We start from the raw sequence: 20,010 nt of genomic DNA on the forward strand, positions 1-20,010 counted from the left end.
AGGGGGATGGGAACCAATTGAGGTCAGTTGACAGTAAGGAGGTAGTAACAAAAGCCTGTAAGGAACTAGATAATGAAGTCAGTGTAACTAAGGGGAAGAGCAGGCAGGGAGCAGATGATGAATATAAAGGGACTGGTGGTCTGAGGTGCATTTGTTTTAATGCAAGAAGTGTAGTAGGTAAGGCAGATGAACTTAGGGCTTGGATTAGTACCTGGGAGTATGATGTTATTGCTATTACTGAGACTTGGTTGAGGGAAGGGCATGATTGGCAACTAAATATCCCAGGATATCGATGCTTCAGGCGGGATAGAGAGGGAGGTAAAAGGGGTGGTGGAGTTGCATTACTGGTCAAAGAGGATATCACAGCTGTGCTGAAGGAGGGCACTATGGAGGACTCGAGCAGTGAGGCAATATGGACAGAACTCAGAAATAGGAAGGGTGCGGTAACAATGTTGGGGCTGTACTACAGGCCTCCCAACAGCGAGCGTGAGATAGAGGTACAAATATGTAAACAGATTATGGAAAGATGTAGGAGCAACAGGGTGGTGGTGATAGGAGATTTTAATTTTCCCAACATTGACTGGGATTCACTTAGTGTTGGAGGTCTAGATGGAGCAGAATTTGTAAGGAGCATCCAGGAGGGTTTTCTAGAGCAGTATGTAAATAGTCCAACTTGGGAAGGGGCCATACTGGACCTGGTGTTGGGGAATGAGCCCGGCCAGGTGGTTGAAGTTTCAGTAGGGGACTACTTTGGGAATAGTGATCACAATTCCGTAAGCTTTAAAATACTCATGGACAAAGACGAAAGTGGTCCTAAAGGAAGAGTGCTAAATTGGGGGAAGGCCAACTATACCAAAATTCGGCAGGAGCTGGGGAATGTAGATTGGGAGCAGCTGTTTGAAGGTAAATCCACATGTGATATGTGGGAGGCTTTTAAAGAGAGGTTGATTAGCGTGCAGGAGAGACATGTTCCTGTGAAAATGAAGGATAGAAATGGCAAGATTAGGGAACCATGGATGACAGGTGAAATTGTGAGACTAGCTAAGAGGAAAAAGGAAGCATACATAAGGTCTAGGCGGCTGATGAAAGACGAAGCTTTGAAAGAATATCGGGAATGTAGGACCAATCTGAAACGAGGAATTAAGAGGGCTAAAAGGGGTCATGAAATATCTTTAGCAAACAGGGTTAAAGAAAATCCCAAAGCCTTTTATTCATATATAAGGAGAAAGAGGGTAACTAGAGAAAGGATTGGCCCACTAAAGGACAAAGGAGGAATGTTATGCTTGGACTCAGAGAAAATGGGTGAGATTCTAAACGAGTACTTTGCATCGGTATTCACCGAGGAGAGGGACATGACGGATGTTGAGGTTAGGAACAGATGTTTGATTACACTAGGTCAAGTCGGCATAAGGAGGGAGGAAGTGTTGGGTATTCTAAAGGGCATTAAGGTGGACAAGTCCCCAGGTCCGGATGGGATCTATCCCAGGTTACTGAGGGAAGCGAGAGAGGAAATAGCTGGAGCCTTAACAGATATCTTTGCAACATCCTTAAACACGGGTGAGGTCCCGGAGGACTGGAGAATTGCTAATGTTGTCCCCTTGTTTAAGAAGGGTAGCAGGGATAATCCAGGTAATTATAGACCGGTGAGCCTGACGTCAGTGGTAGGGAAGCTGCTGGAGAAGATACTGAGGGATAGGATCTATTCCCATTTGGAAGAAAATGGGCTTATCAGTGATAGGCAACATGGTTTTGTGCAGGGAAGGTCATGTCTTACCAACTTAATAGAATTCTTTGAGGAAGTGACAAAGTTGATTGATGAGGGAAGGGCTGTCGATGTCATATACATGGACTTCAGTAAGGCGTTTGATAAGGTTCCCCATGGCAGGCTGATGGAGAAAGTGAAGGCGCTTGGGGTCCAAGGTGTACTAGCTAGATGGATAAAGAACTGGCTGGGCAACAGGAGACAGAGAGTAGCAGGAGAAGGGAGTTTCTCAAAATGGAGACGTGTGACCAGTGGTGTTCCACAGGGATCCGTGCTGGGACCACTGTTGTTTGTGATATACATTAATGATTTGGAGGAAAGTATAGGTGGACTGATTAGCAAGTTTGCAGACGACACTAAGATTGGTGGAGTAGCAGATAGTGAAGGGGACTGTCAGAGAATACAGCAGAATATAGATAGATTGGAGAGTTGGGCAGAGAAATGGCAGATGGAGTTCAATCAGGGCAAATGCGAGGTGATGCATTTTGGAAGATCCAATTCAAGAGTGAACTATACAGTAAATGGAAAAGTCCTGGGGAAAATTGATGTCCAGAGAGATTTGGGTGTTCAGGTCCACTGTTCCCTGAAGGTGGCAACGCAGGTAAATAGAGTGGTCAAGAAGGCGTACGGCATGCTTTCCTTCATCGGACGGGGTATTGAGTACAAGAGTTGGCAGGTCATGTTACAGTTGTATAGGACTTTGGTTCGGCCACATTTGGAATACTGCGTACGGTTCTGGTCGCCACATTACCAAAAGGATGTGGATGCTTTGGAGAGGGTGCAGAGGAGGTTCACCAGGATGTTGCCTGGTATGGAGGGCGCTAGCTATGAAGAGAGGTTGAGTAGATTAGGATTATTTTCATTAGAAAGACGGAGGTTGAGGGGGGACCTGATTGAGGTGTACAAAATCATGAGAGGTATAGACAGGGTGGATAGCAAGAGGCTTTTTCCCAGAGTGGGGGATTCAATTACTAGGGGACACGAGTTCAAAGTGAAAGGGGAAAAGTTTAGGGGGGATATGCGTGGAAAATTCTTTACGCAGAGGGTGGTGGGTGCCTGGAACGCGTTGCCAGCGGAGGTGGTAGATGCGGGCACGATGGCGTCTTTTAAGATGTATCTAGACAGATACATGAATGGGCAGGAAGAAAAGAGATACAGAACCTTAGAAAATAGGCGACATGTTTAGAGAGAGGATCTGGATCGGCGCAGGCTTGGAGGGCCGAAGGGCCTGTTCCTGTGCTGTAATTATCTTTGTTCTTTGTTCTTTGTTTGTTCTTTAAAAATAAGGGGTCACCCATTTAAGGCAGAGATGAGGAGAAATTATTTCTGAGGGGTGAGAGTCTTTAGAACTTTCTTCCTCAAAAGGTGGTGGAAGCTGAGTCTTTGAATATTTTTAAGGCAGAGGTAGATAGATTCTTGATAAGCAAGGGGGTGAAAGGTTATTGGGGTAGGCGGGAATGTGATGTTGAGGTTACAATCAGATCACTCATGATCTTGTTCAATGGCGGGGGCCAAGTATGTTCGATGAATTTGATCTATGCTGACATGTTCACTATGAATAATATGAAATGGGTTTGGACATGGTTGGCTGAAACACATTGACTCTCAACAGTATACTCAATCCACTGTGAAATCAGTAGTCATTTTGCTAATTTTATCTGGGGATATTGTGTTTAGACTTGGAATCAGGATAAAACTCTTCAATGCAGGCTTTTAGGCCAGAACTCAATTCTCCTGTTGCTGAGATGAACTGTAATCTACAATAAAACTAAAAGTTTCTGAGTGGTGGTCCCTCCCAGAATTCAAAAGCCAGTACTTCATTAGAACAAAGCAACAACATAATAGTACCTACAGCATACTAAAATATGTACATTGATGATATCATTTATGTTTTTAACATTTCACGTGGCATGCATCATTGCATAAATAAAAGAGACTTTGCAGAATCAAAATGTTTTAAGATTTTTTAATAACTGCTACCTGAGGTGGTAATGAAGATAATTTGATTTATATACACTACAAGTTAATTTTTAACTTAGAATTGCATAGCATTACATATAATATGCAGCACAGAAACAGACCATTCAGCTCAACCCAACCAGCCATGCTGCTGCTTATGCGCCACATGAGTCTCCTCTCATCCTTCCTCATCTATCTGTATCAATATAACCTTATATTCCCTGCTCCCTCATATGCTTATCTAGTCTCCTTTTAAGTGCATCTCCTGGAGAAGATGGTAGTGAGCAACCTTCTTGAACCGCTGCAGTCTGTGTGGTGAAGTACAACCATGGTGCTGTTAGAAAGGGAGTACCAGGGTTTTGACCCGGCGGCAATGAAGGAACGGCTATATAGTTCCTGGTCGGATGGTGTGTGACTTTGGCGGGGAATTTGCATTTGGTGGTTCCCTTCAAAGTCGTAAAGGACTCAGGTTTGGGAGGTGCTGTTGGTGAGTTGCTACAGATGGCATACATTCCAGTGTGCTGGAGGTGGTGAAGGGAGTGAATGTTTAAGGTGGTGGATGGGGTGCCAGTCAAGTTGGCTACTTTATCCTGGATGATGTCTAGCTTTTTGAGTGTTATTGGAGCTGCACTCATCCAGGCAAGTGGAGAGTATTCCATCACACTCCTGACTTGTGCCTTGTAGGTGTTGGACAGGCTTTGGGGAGACAGGAGGTGGGTTACTTGCCGCAGAATTCACCACCTCTGACCTGCTCTTGTAACCACAGTATTTATGTGGCTGCTCCAGTTTAGTTTCTGGTCAGTGGTAACCCCCAGGATGTTGATAGTGGGGGATTCAGCAATGGTAATACTGTTGAATGTTAAGGGGAGATGGTTAGATTCCCTCTTATTGGAGATCATAATTCCCAGTACTTGTGTGGCGCAAATGTTACTTGCCACTTAGCCCAAGCCTGAATGTTGTCCAGGTCTTGCTGTATAAGGATATGGATTGCTTCAGTATCTGAGGAGTTGCGAATGGTACTGAACATCGCATGATGGTAATTGGCTGGATTGGATTTATCCTGCTTTTTGTGGTCAGGACATACTTGGACAATTTTCCACTTTGTTGGGTAGATGCCAGTGTTGTTTATGGTCCTATTAACCTGTGTTGCTACTTTGTGATTTGTGTATTCATACTCCCAGGTTCCTTTGCTCTCCTATCCCATTTAGGTTCTTATTTTCCAAGTAATATGTGACCTCTTTATTTTTCTTACCAAAATGTAATACCTCACATTTACCTGTGTTGAAATTCATTTGCCAATGATACACCCATTCTGCAAGGTTAATGATTTCTTGGTAATTAGCTTAAGTAAAAGTTGTTTATTTCACACTTATTTCCTCAATCCTGGTTCATGTGTAGACAATTGTGATAGCTGCTGTAGGTGGACATGTTATGCTTGATCACCCACTGTGTGTAACTGCACTAGTTTGTAGAATGTTCGATCATATATGGTGCTTTTATCATTGAGTCTGCTGTGAATATATTTTTGCCAAGGAAGTCTTGATCTGTCAGTTGCAATAGAAATACGCCGTCCACATAAATGCTGCACTTGTATCCATTTCCAGTGCATTCATTCAGAGTGAAGGCCTTCACAGCCATCAGCAAAGGTGCACCAAGAGAAGACACCCTTCCTAAATGGATTGTTTGCTGCATGTCCATCATGTTTCGCAGATGGAAGGATGCCAACCACATTCAGAATGATACACTAATACCCATTGTAGAGCTCACCAGGTGCAGTATGGAGACAGCACAACAATAATGATCCTCAATGCTTTCATGAGCACTCATTTTTAACTGAAAAATTCTGGAAGATATTTGGCAGGCTCTCAACTGCTGACCACATATTTCTCATCTGGGGTTAGGCCTCCTGTGAGCTACCTTCTGCAGTTGAAACTCCCTATACTCTTGCCTGCTCCTCCTCCTCCCAACAATTGTAAGCACCAAACCCATTGAAACCAATCAAAATTTTGCTGAAAATCCTCTGCTGACTCATCAAATTGCTTGCACAATTATATATGTAATTTTTTTTAGTTATGCAGTTGTTAAATTTGTGATACTTGCTTGAATACTGGAAAAGTTGTCATGTTGCTTGAATGCTGAAAAAGTTGTGATGTTACTTGCTTGAATACTGAAAATGTTGAAACCTAATCTAGTAATAATTTAGAACTTTAATCTAGAGATTTCCAGTTTGTCAACAACTGTATCCCCCAACTGACATTTTGCATGCAATGAGAAAACTCATAAGAAAAGGGTAGAGAATTGTTCATGAATAATCTATTAATTTTTAATTTACCTTTCCATCAGATTCTGCTGTATGTGTTGATTACCTACCACCGCTTTTACATCAAAATGAAGTTTCATGGAGTGAAGAGAACTGGGTATGCTCAATTCCATTTGTAAGATGTTTTTCTATGATTCCATATCTTGCTCAAAAGACTTTACTTCATTTCTGTCTGATGGCTTAGAACTGATGGAAATTATAGAAATGTTCAGCTTTTGCAGGTTGTTGGAAAGGACACCGAGTGACAGTATTTTAGTTTCTCTGGTAGCAAGTCCTTTCATTTTCAACAGATGAACTGAGTAAAGTTATGCAGCTACTGATCTGCTCAACTGCACTGTTACCTCCACTTTTGATCCTCCAGTCCCCAATAAAACCATTACTACCTCTCACTTGATCATGCCCCTGGTAAGGCCCTCATCTCCACTCCCACAAGTCCAAAGCACTCAGACTTGAAAGGATATGGCGGACAACTGGTTTAGCTATTCACCGCCAGATCTGGCTAGACAACATAAAGCACTATCAGGTCCTGATCTCGTCTGCTAAAACTGCCCACTATTCCAGGTTCACCTTGGAATTCAAAGATAACCCCTGGCTTCTTTTCTCTGATGCAAATCTTATTCTTCAGACCCTCTCCACTGTCTTCTCCACCCTTACTTCCAACGATAAACGCAAGGAGCTCATGGACTTCTTTGGATGGCCTCAATCTTAATGCCTCTGCCAGGTCCCTTCCTTCCACTAGTCCACTGGGCCAAATTTCCTCTAAAGTTTCCCCAACCCTCGCCCTGAACTCACATCTTTCTCCAGTTTTCTTCCTGTCTCCCCTCATGCCCTCTCCGCTGTCATCTTGTCCATGAGACCCACCTCCTGCTCCCCCGATCCTATTCCCACTAATTAAACTTCCGTTCCTGGTTCCTATGTTAACTGATACTGTTGTTAAAGGTTCTCTCTCTTCAAGTACTGTCCACCTTGCCTTTGAATCTGCCGTTATCATCCACTCCTCAAAAATAAACCCTTGACCCCACTGTCCATGCAAACTACTGCCCTTGCATACTACCACCCCATTTCAAAACTCTTTCCTCTCCAAAGTCCTTGAACATGTTGCCTTCCAAATCTGTGCCATGTTTCTTGGAACTCCATATTTGAATCCCTCCCATCAGGTTTCTGCCCCTGCCACTCGCTCTGAGTCAGAATGTTCCACGTTAAAGTTCCAGTCCAGGACTTTAGTACTAAACTTAAAGCACTCCAGTGCAGTACTGAGGGAGTGCTGCAATGTCAGAGGTGCTGTCTTTCAGATGAGACATTAAATCGAGGCTCCGTCTGCCCTCTTAAGTGGACGTAAAAGATCCTATGGAACTATTTCAATTAAGAGTAAGGGAGTTATCCCTGATATCCTGACCAATTTTTATCCCTTAATGAACATCGAAAATGCAGATTATTGGCTCATTATTACATTGGTGTTTGTGGGAGCTTGCTGTGCAGAAATTGGCAGCTGCATTTCCTACATTACAACAGTGACTACACTTCAAAAGTACTTCACTGACTGTAAAGGATTTTGAGTCATCCATTAGTCATGAAAAGCACTATATAAATGCAAGCCGCCTTGCCACAGGACCGAAAGAGCTGTTATCCAAATTACAAATGACATTCTCTGAGATTGATCAAAGATAATTCGGGACAAAATTAATAATCACTTGGACAAATTGTTTAACTAACTTGATTGAGTTTTTTGATGAGGTAACGGAGAGGGTTGATGAAGGTAATGCAATTGATGTGATATACATGGACTTCCAAAAGGCATTTAATAAAGTACCATATAAAAGGGATGTCTGCAAAATTATAGCTCATGGAATAAAAGGGACAGTGGCAGCATGGATACGAAATTGGCTGAGTGACCCAAAACAGAGAGTAGTTGTGAACAGTTGTTTTTCGGACTTGAGGAAAGTATATAGTGGGGTTCCCCAGGGGTCGGTGTTAGGACCCCTGCTTTTCTTGATCTATATTAATGAACTAGACTTGTGTGTACAGGGCACAATTTCAAAATTTGCAGATGGCACAAAACTTTGAGATATTGTGAACTGTGAGGAGGATAATGATAAATGTCAAGAGGAATAGACAGGCTGGTGGAATGGGAGAACAAGTGACAGATGAAATTTAATGCAGAAAAGTGCAAAGAGGTTCATTTTGGTAGGAAGAACGAGGAGAGGCAATATAAATTAAAGGGCACAATTCTAAGGAGGGGTGCAGGAGCAGAAAGATCTGGGGGTATATATGCTCAAATAATTGAAGGTTTTAGGGCAGATTGAGAAAGTGGTAATAAAGCAGATGGGATCCTGGGCCTTATAAATAGGTGCGTAGAGTACATGAACTAGGAAGTTATGGTGAACCTGTGTAAAACATTGGTTCAGCTTCAATTAGAGTATTGTGTCCAGTTTCACACTTAATTATCTGAAGAGAAAAAATTTGCAGGGCTGTGGTGCTATGATCTCTGTGGAGATCAACAAACCAAAAGAATCGAATTTAGTGACCAACCCCAATAGAAAAAACAAAGGGACAGACTTCACTTTTATAAATTCTACTTTAACAATCAAACCAAAATCAACATAAATTAAACATGAATTAACAGTCAAATCACTGCCTGCAACAGGACATAGGTAGGCTAGCAGAATGGGCAGGCAGGTGGCAGATGAAATTTAATACAGACAAGTGTGAGGTAGAAGGAATAGGGAGAGGCAATATGTACTTAATGACACAGTTCTAAAGGCTATGCAGGATCAGAGGGACTTGGGAGTTGCCATGCAGGCCCCCATCTACCAAGAATGAGGCACATTAATTTTGCCACATGGACATTAAGTTTCAAATTGTTGCTGGGAAGAAAAGAAGGCCTATTACAAGGAGTTGCCAAGCCCCTGGTTGGAAAGACATTTTTGCATACTAGCAGACAGTGTTGGAACAAAGGAGCTATACCCTGCTCCCAACACACAGAAGACATGGTCAGACCAGTTTAGTCACATGACGAGCTGGCTGTTGCAGGTTTTTTTGAACTCGCCAGAGAGAATTTAAACTGAGAAAGCTGTTTGCTGCTGAACTGAAAAGACCTCTCATGGCTAGCTCACCGCAGCCTCTCCTGTCTGCTTCCATCTCTTTCTCATGGAACTGAAACTCACTGAAGATACATGAACCCCAAGAGAGAAAAGTCTCCTACAGTGAACAAGGTTTAAGAAGAATACTGGGCCCCAACGAAAAGCAAGAATTATTTACAAGCAAGATCAACCTACAAAAGGACTACAGTGAGCTTGAAGCACAGTAACAAAAAAACCCTCCTCAGAAATTGCCTCAAACTGTTCCACTTCATCTTTTCTTCTGCTCTTTTCTGTCTCTATTTGCATGTGCGTATCACGTATGCATGCTAATGTGGGACGCTGTGTGTATCCATAGGTGTTAATCGAATCAGAGTTTGTAATTTAAGTTTAATAAAATTTCACTTTTCTTCTTTAAACCTAAGAAAGCCCATTTGTGCTCATTTATTTGCCTTATAATTGGAAAGCGGTGAACAAGGATTTACCAAAGGGGAAGCTCAAAAGCACGGTGTGTTTAAAATTAAACCCTGTTACAGTAAGACAAGGTGAAGGCTGAAAGGGACCCCCAGACACCTTTCTCACCTGGTCGTAACACAGTGCATGTGCATCGATCTTTGAAGGTGGCAGGACATATTGAGAGATTGTTTAGTAATGCATATGGGACCTTGGGCTTCATAAATAGAGGCATTGAGTACAAAAGCAGAGAAGTTATGCTGAACCTTTATAAAGCTCTGGTTTGGCCCCAACTGGAGTATTGTGTCCAGTTCTGGTCTCCACACTTCAGGAAAGATGTGAGGCTCCTTGAGTGGGTGCAGAGGAGGTTTATCAGAATGGTTTCAGGATTGGGGGATTTTAGTTACAAAATTGGGTTGAAAAAGCTGGGTTTGTTCTCCATCGTACAAAGTAGATTAAGGGGAGATTTAATAGAAATGTACAAGATTATGACAGGTTTAGATAAGTTAGACAAGGAAAAACTGTTCCCATTAGCTCATGCTACAAGGACTAAGGGACGCAGATTGAAGGTTTTGGGCCAGAGATGCAGGGGGAATATGAGGAAGAATTTTTTTATACAGTGGGTAATAATGACCTGGAACTTGCTGCCCATAAGGGTGGTGAAAGCAGAGACTATCAATTACTTCAAGAGGAAATTGGATGGGCACTTGAAGAAAATACACTTGCAGGGCTACGGGAATCGAGCAGGGGAATGGGACTGACTGGATAGCTCCATGGAGAGTCAGCATGGACTCGATGGGCCAAATGGCGGCCTTCTGTGCCATAAATGACTCTATGAAATTACATATTAGTTATCAGTAACAACAAAGATCGATCTCACGGATTTACTGGGCGGTCCACTTCGCAAATATGGCACTGAACTGGCACACAGTTCTGCAAAACTCTGAACTACTTCAGGTAGATTTCCAGCTCCGGTTTTCCAAGATCACTGATTTAATGCCTTCTCGCTACGGCGTGTTTAATCGCAGCCTGAGTATCATTTGAAATACCTTCTCTTCCTGCTGCCACTGGTGTCCCAAAGGATCTATCCTTGGCCCTCTCCTATTTTTCATCTACATTCTGCTCCTCAACATCATCATCTGAAAGTACAGCTTTAGTTTTCACATGTTGATGATACCTAGCTCTACCTCACCACCACCTCTCTCGACTTCTTCACTGTTACTAAATCATCGGACTGTTTATCCAACATTCACTATTGAGGAAATTTCCTCAAATTAAATAAAAAGCCATCGTCTTCAGTCCCTACTCTAAACTCTGTTGCCGAGTTACTGACTCCATTCCTCTCCTGGCAGCTGTTTGAGACTAAATCCGTCTGTTCAGAACCTTGGTATCATATTTGACCCCGAAATGAGCGTCTGATCACATATCTGCGCCATCACTAAGACCATCTGTTTCCACCTCCATAACGTTGCCTGACTTTACTGTGCCTCAGCTCATCTGCTGCTGGAACCCTCATTTATGTCTTTGTTACCTCTAGACTTGACTATTCCAGTGCACTCCTGGCTGGCCTCTCACAATGTACTCTCTGTAAACCTGAGGTCATCCAAAACTCTGCTCCCCATGTCTTTACTCACACCAAGTCCCATTCACCTATTACCCCTGTGCTTGCTGACCTACATTGGTGCCTTGTCAAGCAATGCCCCAATTTTAATATTCTGATCCTTGTTTTCAAATTACTCCAGGGTCTTGCCTCTCCCTATCTCTAAAGTCTGCTCTAGCCCCACAACCTTCCGAGATATCTGCACTCATCTAATTCCGGCCTCTTGAACATTCCTAATTTTAATTGCTCTACCATTGGTGACCATGACTTTCAGCTGCTTAGGCCCTAAGCTTTGGAATTCTCTCCCTAAACTGCTCTGTCTCTCTACCTCTCTTTCTTCTTTAAAGACACTGCTTAAACCTATCCCTTTGACGAAGCTTTTGGCCGTCTGCTCTAATACCACCTTATGTGGCTTAACGTCTAATTTTGCTTTATAAAGCTCCGGTGAAACACCTTGAGACATTTTATTATATTAAAGGTGCTACATAAATATACGTAGTTGTTGTAAAGCTTTCTGGATCTTTCTCTCAGCTCAAGGCATTTGAAAGCTGAATAGTTCTTGCAGGTGTGGGTAAACCATATACTGTACTTTTTCCAAATATGCTGTTGTGATGTATACAGCTGTTTGTGTTTTCCTTTACAGTTTGAAGGAATGGCATGAAGTTTATTATTTGAAAACAGGAGGAAACCATTTAATGTCAACAACTTGTGTTTATGTAGTGACACACTCCTCGGGTGTGTCTCAACTGCTGATCAGGAAAACAGACTGAGCCAGGAACGTAAAGGTTAAAATTTGTGACTGAAAACTTGGTCACAGTTTATTATGGGACCACTTCCAAATTTGAAGGACAGAAAATTTTAGTATTTTTATCTGTGAAGTCTGCCAAATAACTTTTAGCTCTTTAGATGTGACAGTTAAGACTGCAATGTATATCTTGTGTATGGAGATCCTTTTTGTCCATATTACGCTTGCACTTTTTATTTTTGATAGGCAATCCTACTTGTCTGTCACGTTGTAGTTGTTGGCATTCTGTTACTAGATGGCATTGTGGTGCAAGTTATTCCAATCTGCCTACCATTTTTTGATTGCAAAAAAGGCTTTGCAGCACCCGTATCTTCAGCACAATGGGTGCTGTTTCAGGTACAAAATGGCATATGTGCTGTATGCGCACACCTTTGGTGCGGGCTGCATTGGATGCCATTTTGGTGAGGCCATTATCGTGTGTGTTAGGAGCGTGCAGCGGAAGTTTGCAAGGTAGGCAGATCATGACGGCACTGGTGCGTAAAGCTGATTGGATGCCAGTGGTGCCACTTTCAAGCTCAATGCTCCAGCTAATGCCCTCTCTAAACATGTACAACATATATAAACATGCATTCAGCAGCAAGAAGAATCCCATCCCCAATCATTGCGATTTAAAGGAATCAACGGGTTAGTTACTGATTGATTTCTACTGGCTGTTGCTGAGATTGTAGAAGTGATGTGAGATTTCTACTGCTACTTAAAGTTGGTCAAGTCTACTGGGAGTGGTGCTGCATTTGGTGAAGACCTTAGTTCTCACTTCAAGAGTTCAGCTCAGACCACATACTCCCAGTCATATGGATACTGTATGTACCCATTCGCCTTGGCCTGCAGGCTGATAGGAAAATTGAGCACAGGCAACACAGAGGAGGACAAGGTGTTTGCAGAGGGAGGAGGAGGGGAGAGAAGGGTCTGAGCAGGAGACCTTATCCACCCAGGATTTTTAGAGACCAATTCTCAGCAAGGAACAGTATGTGCAACGTCTCCATTTTGCGAAGGAGGTGCTTACTGAAATCTGCCATCTCTTGCAGGTAGACCTGCAGCCTCAGAGCAGGGCAAGGACAGTTTTGCCAGTGGCTGTGAAGGTGACCATGCGTGAACTTCTTCACTTCTGGATCCTTCCAGACTGGATCAGGTGGCATCTTGAACATCTGCCAGTTCCTTGCCTACTGCTGTTTAAGGGAGATCACTGACATTCTTTATGCCAAGAGAGGGGAATACATGCATTCTTTCTGGCCAGAGAGAGTGGGCGGAGCATGCACTTGGCTTCGCCAGGACAGCAGGCTTCCCAATGTTGCAGACTGCCATTGACTGCATACACATGGCTTAACCTTTGTTTCCTGTCACTGAGCCAATTTTGTATCTAACTCACGGCATTCCCCTGTATCCTGTGGGCTTTTACTTTTCTGACCAGTTTGCCATGTGGGACCTGATTAAAATCCATGTAGCCCACATCCACTGCACTACCCTCATCAATGTTCCTTGCTACTGCCTCAAAAAATTCAATTAAGTTAGTGAGACACGACCTTCCCTTAACAAATCCATGCTGATTATCCCTGATTAATTAATCCTGCCTTTCCAAGTGACAGTTTATCCTATCTCTCAGAATTAATTCTAATTTGCCCACCACCAAGGTCAGGCTGACCAGCCTATAATTTTTTGGCCTATCCCTCACACCCTTTTTAGATAATGGTACAATGTTTGTAGACCTCCAATCCTCTGGTACCTCGCCTGTATCTAGTGAGGATTTGAAAATGATCCTCAGAATATCCGCTATTTTCTCCCTGGGATACAATCCATCTTGCCCTGGTGATTTATCCGATTTCAAGGATGTCAGACCCTCTAGTACTTATTCTCTCATTGTGCTTATCGTATCTAATATTTCACACTCCTGTTCTTTAATTACAATGTCTGCATCATCCCTCTCCTTTGATTCATTTAGCATAACATCCCTCCTCACAGCTGTAATTGATTAATTGATTCTTTAACCAATAATGCTACAGCCCCTCCTTTTTTATCCCCCTTTCTATCCTGCCTGAAAACTCCAAATCTAGGGATGTTGAGCTGTCATTTTTGCCCCTCTTTAAGCCAAGTTTCCATAATAACAATAATATTATGCTGCCGTGTGTCTATCCATTCCCTCAGCTCATCGGCTTTGTTTGCTATAACTTCTTGCCTTCAAATAAATACCTTTAAACACTGCCAAATTCCTGTATTGTACACCTTTTAACCTTTGCTTCTTCTGTCTTTCAGAGTCATAGACATAGAACATTACAGCGCAGTACAGGCCCTTCGGCCCTCGATGTTGCGCCGACCTGTGAAACCATCTGACCTACACTATTCCATTTTCATCCATATGTCTATCCAATGACCACTTAAATGCCCTTAAAGTTGGCGAGTCTACTACTGTTGCAGCAGGGCGTTCCACGCCCCTACTACTCTCTGAGTAAAGAAACCACCTCTGACATCTGTCCTATATCTATCACCCCTCAACTTAAAGCTATGTCCCCTCGTGTTTGCCATCACCATCCGAGGAAAAAGACTCTCACTATCCACCCTATCTAACCCTCTGATTATCTTATATGTCTCTATTAAGTCACCTCTGCTCCTCCTTCTCTCTAACGAAAACAACCTCAAGTCCCTCAGCCTTTCCTCGTAAGACCTTCCCTCCATACCAGGCAACATCCTAGTAAATCTCCTCTGCACCCTTTCCAAAGCTTCCACATCCTTCCTATAATGCGGTGACCAGAACTGCACGCAATACTCCAGGTGCGGCCGCACCAGAGTTTTGTACAGCTGCAGCATGACCTCGTGGCTCCGAAACACGATCCCCCTACTAATAAAAGCTAACACACCATATGCCTTCTTAACAGCCCTATTAACCTGGGTGGCAACTTTCAGGGATTTATGTACCTGGACACCAAGGTCTCTCTGCTCATCTACACTACCAAGAATCTTCCCATTAGCCCAGTACTCTGCATTCCTGTTACTCCTTCCAAAGTGAATCACCTCACACTTTTCCGCATTAAACTCCATTTGCCATCTCTCAGCCCAGCTCTGCAGCCTTTCTATGTCCCTCTGTAACCTACAACATCCTTCGGCGCTATCCACAACTCCACCGACCTTCGTGTCATCCGCAAATTTACTAACCCACCCTTCTACACCCTCATCCAGGTCATTTATAAAAATGACAAACAGCAGTGGCCCCACTAATTAACTGGCTAATTTTCTGTCTCCCGTTCCCTGATCGTAACTTGTCCTATCTGAAACTGCCCTTAGGTTCCCATCTCCCTGCCAATCCAGTTGAAACTATCCCCAACAGCACGAATAAAACCTTCCTGCAAGGATATTTATCCCTGTTCAGGTGTAGACCATCCAGCTTGTACAGGTCCCATCTTCCACAGAACTGGTCCCAATGCTCCAGAAATCTGAAGCCCTCCCTCCCGCACCATCTTTCCAGCCACGCATTCATCTGGTGTATTCTCCTATTTCTATACTCACTCGCATGTGGCCTTGGGAGTTTATTCCCCTTGTTCCTGGGGTGTGGGCATCGCTGGCTAGGCCAGCATTTATTGCCTATCCCTTATTGCCCTTGAGAAGGTGGTGGTGAACTGTCTTCTTGAACCGTTGCAGTCCATTTAGTTTTTAGTTTTAGAGATACAGCACTGAAACAGGCCCTTCGGCCCACCGAGTCTGTGCCAACCATCAACCACCCATTTATACTAATCCTACACTAATCCCATATTCCTACCACATCCCCACCTGTCCCTATATTTCCCTACCACCTACCTATACTAGGGGCAATTTATAATGGCCAATTTACCTAACAACCTGCAAGTCTTTTGGCTTGTGGGAGGAAACCGGAGCACCCGGAGAAAACCCACGCAGACACAGGGAGAACTTGCAAACTCCACACAGGCAGTACCCAGAATTGAACCCGGGTCGCTGGAGCTGTGAGGCTGCGGTGCTAACCACTGCGCCGCCCAAGTGGGTAGGTATACCCACAGTGCTGTTAGGAAGGGAGTTCCAGGATTTTGACCCAACGACAGTGAAGGAACGGCGATATAGTTCCATGTCAGGATGGTGTGTGACTTGGAGGGGAACTTGCAGGTGGTAGCGTATCCATGCATATGCTGCCCTTGTCCTTCTAGGTGGTAGAGGTTGTGGGTTTGGAAGGTGCTGTCTGAGGAGCATTGATGCGTTGCTACACTGCATTTTGTAGATGAGACACACTGCTGCCCCTGTGAATCAGTGGTGAAGGGAGTGAATGTTGAACGTGCTAGATGGGATGCCAATCAAGTGGGCTGTTTTGTTCTGGATGGTGTTGAGCTTCTTGAATGTTGTTGGAGCTGCACCCATCTAGGCAAGTGGAGAGTATTCCATCACACTCCTGACTTGTGCCTTGTGGATGGTGGACTGGCACTGGGGTATCAGGAGGTAGAAACATAGAAAATAGGAACAGGAGTAGGCCATTCAGTCCTTCGAGCCTGCTCCGCCATTCAATACGATCATGGCTGATCGTCCAAACTCAGTACCCTGTTCCCGCTTTCTCCCCGTATCCCTTGATCCCTTTATCCTGGATGGTGTTGAGCTTCTTGAGTGTTGTTGGAGCTGTACCCGTCTAGGCAAGTGGAGAATATTCCATCGCACTCCTGACTTGTGCTTTGTAAATGGTGAACAGGCACTGGGGAGACAGGAGGCTAGTTGCTGCTGCAGAATTCCCAGCCTCTGACCTACTCTTGTAGCCACAGCCTTTATGTGGCTTCTCCAGTTTCTGGTCAATGGTAATCACCAGGGTGTTGATAGTGGGGGGATTCATTGTGGTAATGCCATTGAACATCAAGGGAAGATGGTTAGATTCTCTCCTGTTTGAGATCGTCATTACCTGGTACTTGTGTGGCGCAAATGTTTCTTGCCACTTATCAGCCCAAGCCTGAATGGTGTCCAGGTCTTGCTGCATCTCGACACGGGCTGCTTCAGAATCTGAGGAGTCGCGAATGGTACATAACATTGTGCAGTCATCAGCGAACATACCCGCTTCTGATCTTATGACTGAGGGAAGGTCTTTGATGAAGCAGCTGAAGATGGTTGGGCCTACGACACTACCCTGAGGAACTCCTACAGTGATGTCCTGGGACTGAGATGATTGACCTCCAACAACCACAACCATCTTCCTTTGTGCTTGGTATGGCTCCAACCAGCAGAGAGTTATCCCCCTGATTCTCATTGACTCCAGTTTTGCTAGGGCTCCTTGATGTCATACTTGGTGAAATGCTGCCTTGTTCAAGGGTAGTCACTCTTGCCTCACCTCTGGAGTTTAGCTCTTTTGTCCATGTTTGAACCAAGGTGCGGCCAGGAGCTGAGTGGCCCTGGCGAAACGCAAACTGAACATCAGTGAGCAGGTTACTGCTGAGCAAATGCCACTTGATAGCACTGTTGATGACCCCTTCCGTCACTTTGCTGATGATCGAGAGTAGACTGATAATTGGCCAGATTGGATTTGTCTTGCTTTTTGTGCACATGTTATACCCGGGCAATTTTCAACATCTTCACGCAGATGCCATTGTTGTAGCTGTACTGGAGCAGCTTAGCTAGGGGCATGGCTAGTCCTGGAACACAAGCCTTCAGTACTAATTGTCGGAATATTGTCACGGCACATTGCCTTTGCAGTATCCAATGCCTTCAGCCATTTCTTGATATCATGTGGAGTGAATTGGATTGGCTGAAGACTGGCATCTGTGATGCTGGGGACTTCAGGAGGAGGCCGAGATGGATCATCCACTTGGCACTTCTGCTCAAGTTGGATGCAAATGCTTCAGCCTTTTGTTTTGCACTGATGTGCTGGGCTCATCATGTGATGGGCTCCATCGTTAAGGATGGGGTATTTCTGGAGCCGTCTCCTCCTCCTGTTGTTGTTTAATTGTCTACCGTCATTCAGGACTGGATGTGGCAGGACTGCAGAGCTTAAATCTGATCCATTGGTTTTGGAATCGCTTAGCCCTGTCTGTTGCATGCTGCTTCTGCTTTTTGGCATGCTAGTTGTCCTGCGTTGTAGCTTCACCTGGCTGACACCTCATTTTTAGGTATGCTTGGTGCTGCTCCTGGCATTCCCTCCTGCAGTCTTCATTTAACCAGGGTTGCTCCCTAGTATGATAACGGTAGAGTGGGGAGATATGCCAGGCCATGAGGTTACATTGCAGGCAGCCGCAAACCTGTCGATGAGACTCTGCAGGCACTCTTCAGTGTGAGGCAACACTGGGGGCAACAATACCCACCAGTCAAACTCAGAGCAGACAGTCATACGGGTCAATGGCAGGAATTTAGCCCTAAGGACCTGGATGCAGTACTAAAAGAAGTTCAATAACTTACATGAGTGGTCAAGGTTAGTCAATGTATCTTCAACAGCCACATTCTACCAACTGCACCACTTGCATCACACACTGTTCAATGTACCACACCATCATCACTCACCTATCAATAATCTTCAATCACAACTCATACTTCACATTCATAGCTTCGCCTATGAGGAGAACAGTGCCATAGTGGTGATATTACTGGACTAGTAGCCCTGAGTCCTAGGCTAATGCTCTGGGGACATGGGTTCTATCCCATCACGGGAGATGTTGTGCTACTGATCTGTCTGTGTTGCAGTCTACCTCTTCTGTTCAGCTGTGCCCTTTTACCTGCCTACTCTATATTTAGATCCCTTTTGTAAGGCACAGTTTTGCAGGATGCAGTTTTCTACAGTAACCTGTATAATTCGCTCTGATCTGCCCAAGCATTGTAAATACTATTTGAGGAAGCCAACAGTGTTTGCTACGATGACTCTGGTGAAAGCACAGGCAGCTTGCACCCCTCCTTAGATGTAGTAATGTTTAATAATCCCCAGCTGCAGTGCATATCATTGGTCCTTCTACAGCTATCTCCAGAGTCTCTTGGTCCCTTCAAATAATGTTGAGACAGTATTTTGTAATAGAATGAGGGTATCATGGGAGCTGTCAAGGTGTATACATAATTATGTAACAGTTGCAGACCATCTGCGCATTAAAAGAGCGGTAGCCCTTTCAATTAATGAATAAAGTTGCATTGTATTTAGAGGCATCAGGGATTTTGGTCACATGAGTTGGCGAAACATCATTGACCTGAAACGTTAACTCTGTTTCTCTCTCCACATATGCGTCTGGATATGCTGGGCATTTTCAGTGTTTGTTTCAGATTTCCAGCATCTGCAGTATTTTATTTTAGTACTATATAGGTGCATTGTCCTGTTATAAAATAATATATACTCTGATTTATCATGCTAATGGCAATCTGCAAGTATTTATACAAGCTTATATGCCAACAATCATTGAATAGAATGATTTGAATGGGAAACCACCCCTTGTTAAAGTGACTGAATAAGGCACCTTTCACCCACAAAAAAGAGTTTATAATGGTTCCTTCATAATTTTATGAAAATATTTGGAAATTCAACTCAATTAAACTGATGTTTACCTTTCCTCACTTGAATCTATGTGCCCTGCATAAGTTGTTGGATCTTATTTATGAATCCATGACGACACATGAGTTAAAACTCGTAGCTTGGAAAATTGGCATCTTAATTACATAGGTTTCTGCCAGGAGGATTAGTAAATTGCAATTGTTACTGGGTATCGATCTTACTTCATTTGGCACATTGAGTAATCCTAAAAATTCATGAAAATTTATTCCTGAACTATTTTTAGGACATCATTTTGCTTTCATTTTGATCTCTATTTCATTAATTGAAGTTGGCGTCGCTTTCACACATCAAAGTGCCGCTGTCCTTGGCTTTTAATATGATCTTTCGAAGATATTGCTAACTTGTGGTTGCCACTCATTGAAGAAAGTTGGTTCTAAACATGAGCTGATGAAATGAATTCTAATAAAGAATGGCCCAGAGATTGCCATCAGCGGCATTACACTTACACTTGCCTGCAGACTTTCTGTGGACTTTTACACAGTGACTTGTGGCTATTAGAGAGTATTACCAGTGCAGCACCCTCTATGGGGGAATCTGGG

At 43.7% G+C, this 20,010-nt stretch overlaps 1 protein-coding gene across 10 annotated transcripts in view; it reads left to right on the forward strand.

Moving 5' to 3' along the window:
- gra (granulito) overlaps nucleotides 1-20,010 on the forward strand; it is a 265,219-nt gene that overhangs the window by 79,143 nt on the left and 166,066 nt on the right. For all 10 annotated transcript variants that reach the window (XR_010974968.1, XM_068030833.1, XM_068030832.1 and 7 more), the window contains one exon: nucleotides 6,065-6,138. Coding sequence is in view for 9 of the 10 variants with exons in the window: in XM_068030833.1 (XP_067886934.1) it covers nucleotides 6,065-6,138 (74 nt within the window). In the remaining variant the exon portion in view is untranslated. The remainder of the gene's footprint in view (nucleotides 1-6,064; nucleotides 6,139-20,010) is intronic.

The sequence above is a fragment of the Heterodontus francisci genome, chromosome 5, assembly GCF_036365525.1.
Source record: "Heterodontus francisci isolate sHetFra1 chromosome 5, sHetFra1.hap1, whole genome shotgun sequence".
In the NCBI taxonomy this organism is placed as follows: Eukaryota; Metazoa; Chordata; class Chondrichthyes; order Heterodontiformes; family Heterodontidae; genus Heterodontus; species Heterodontus francisci.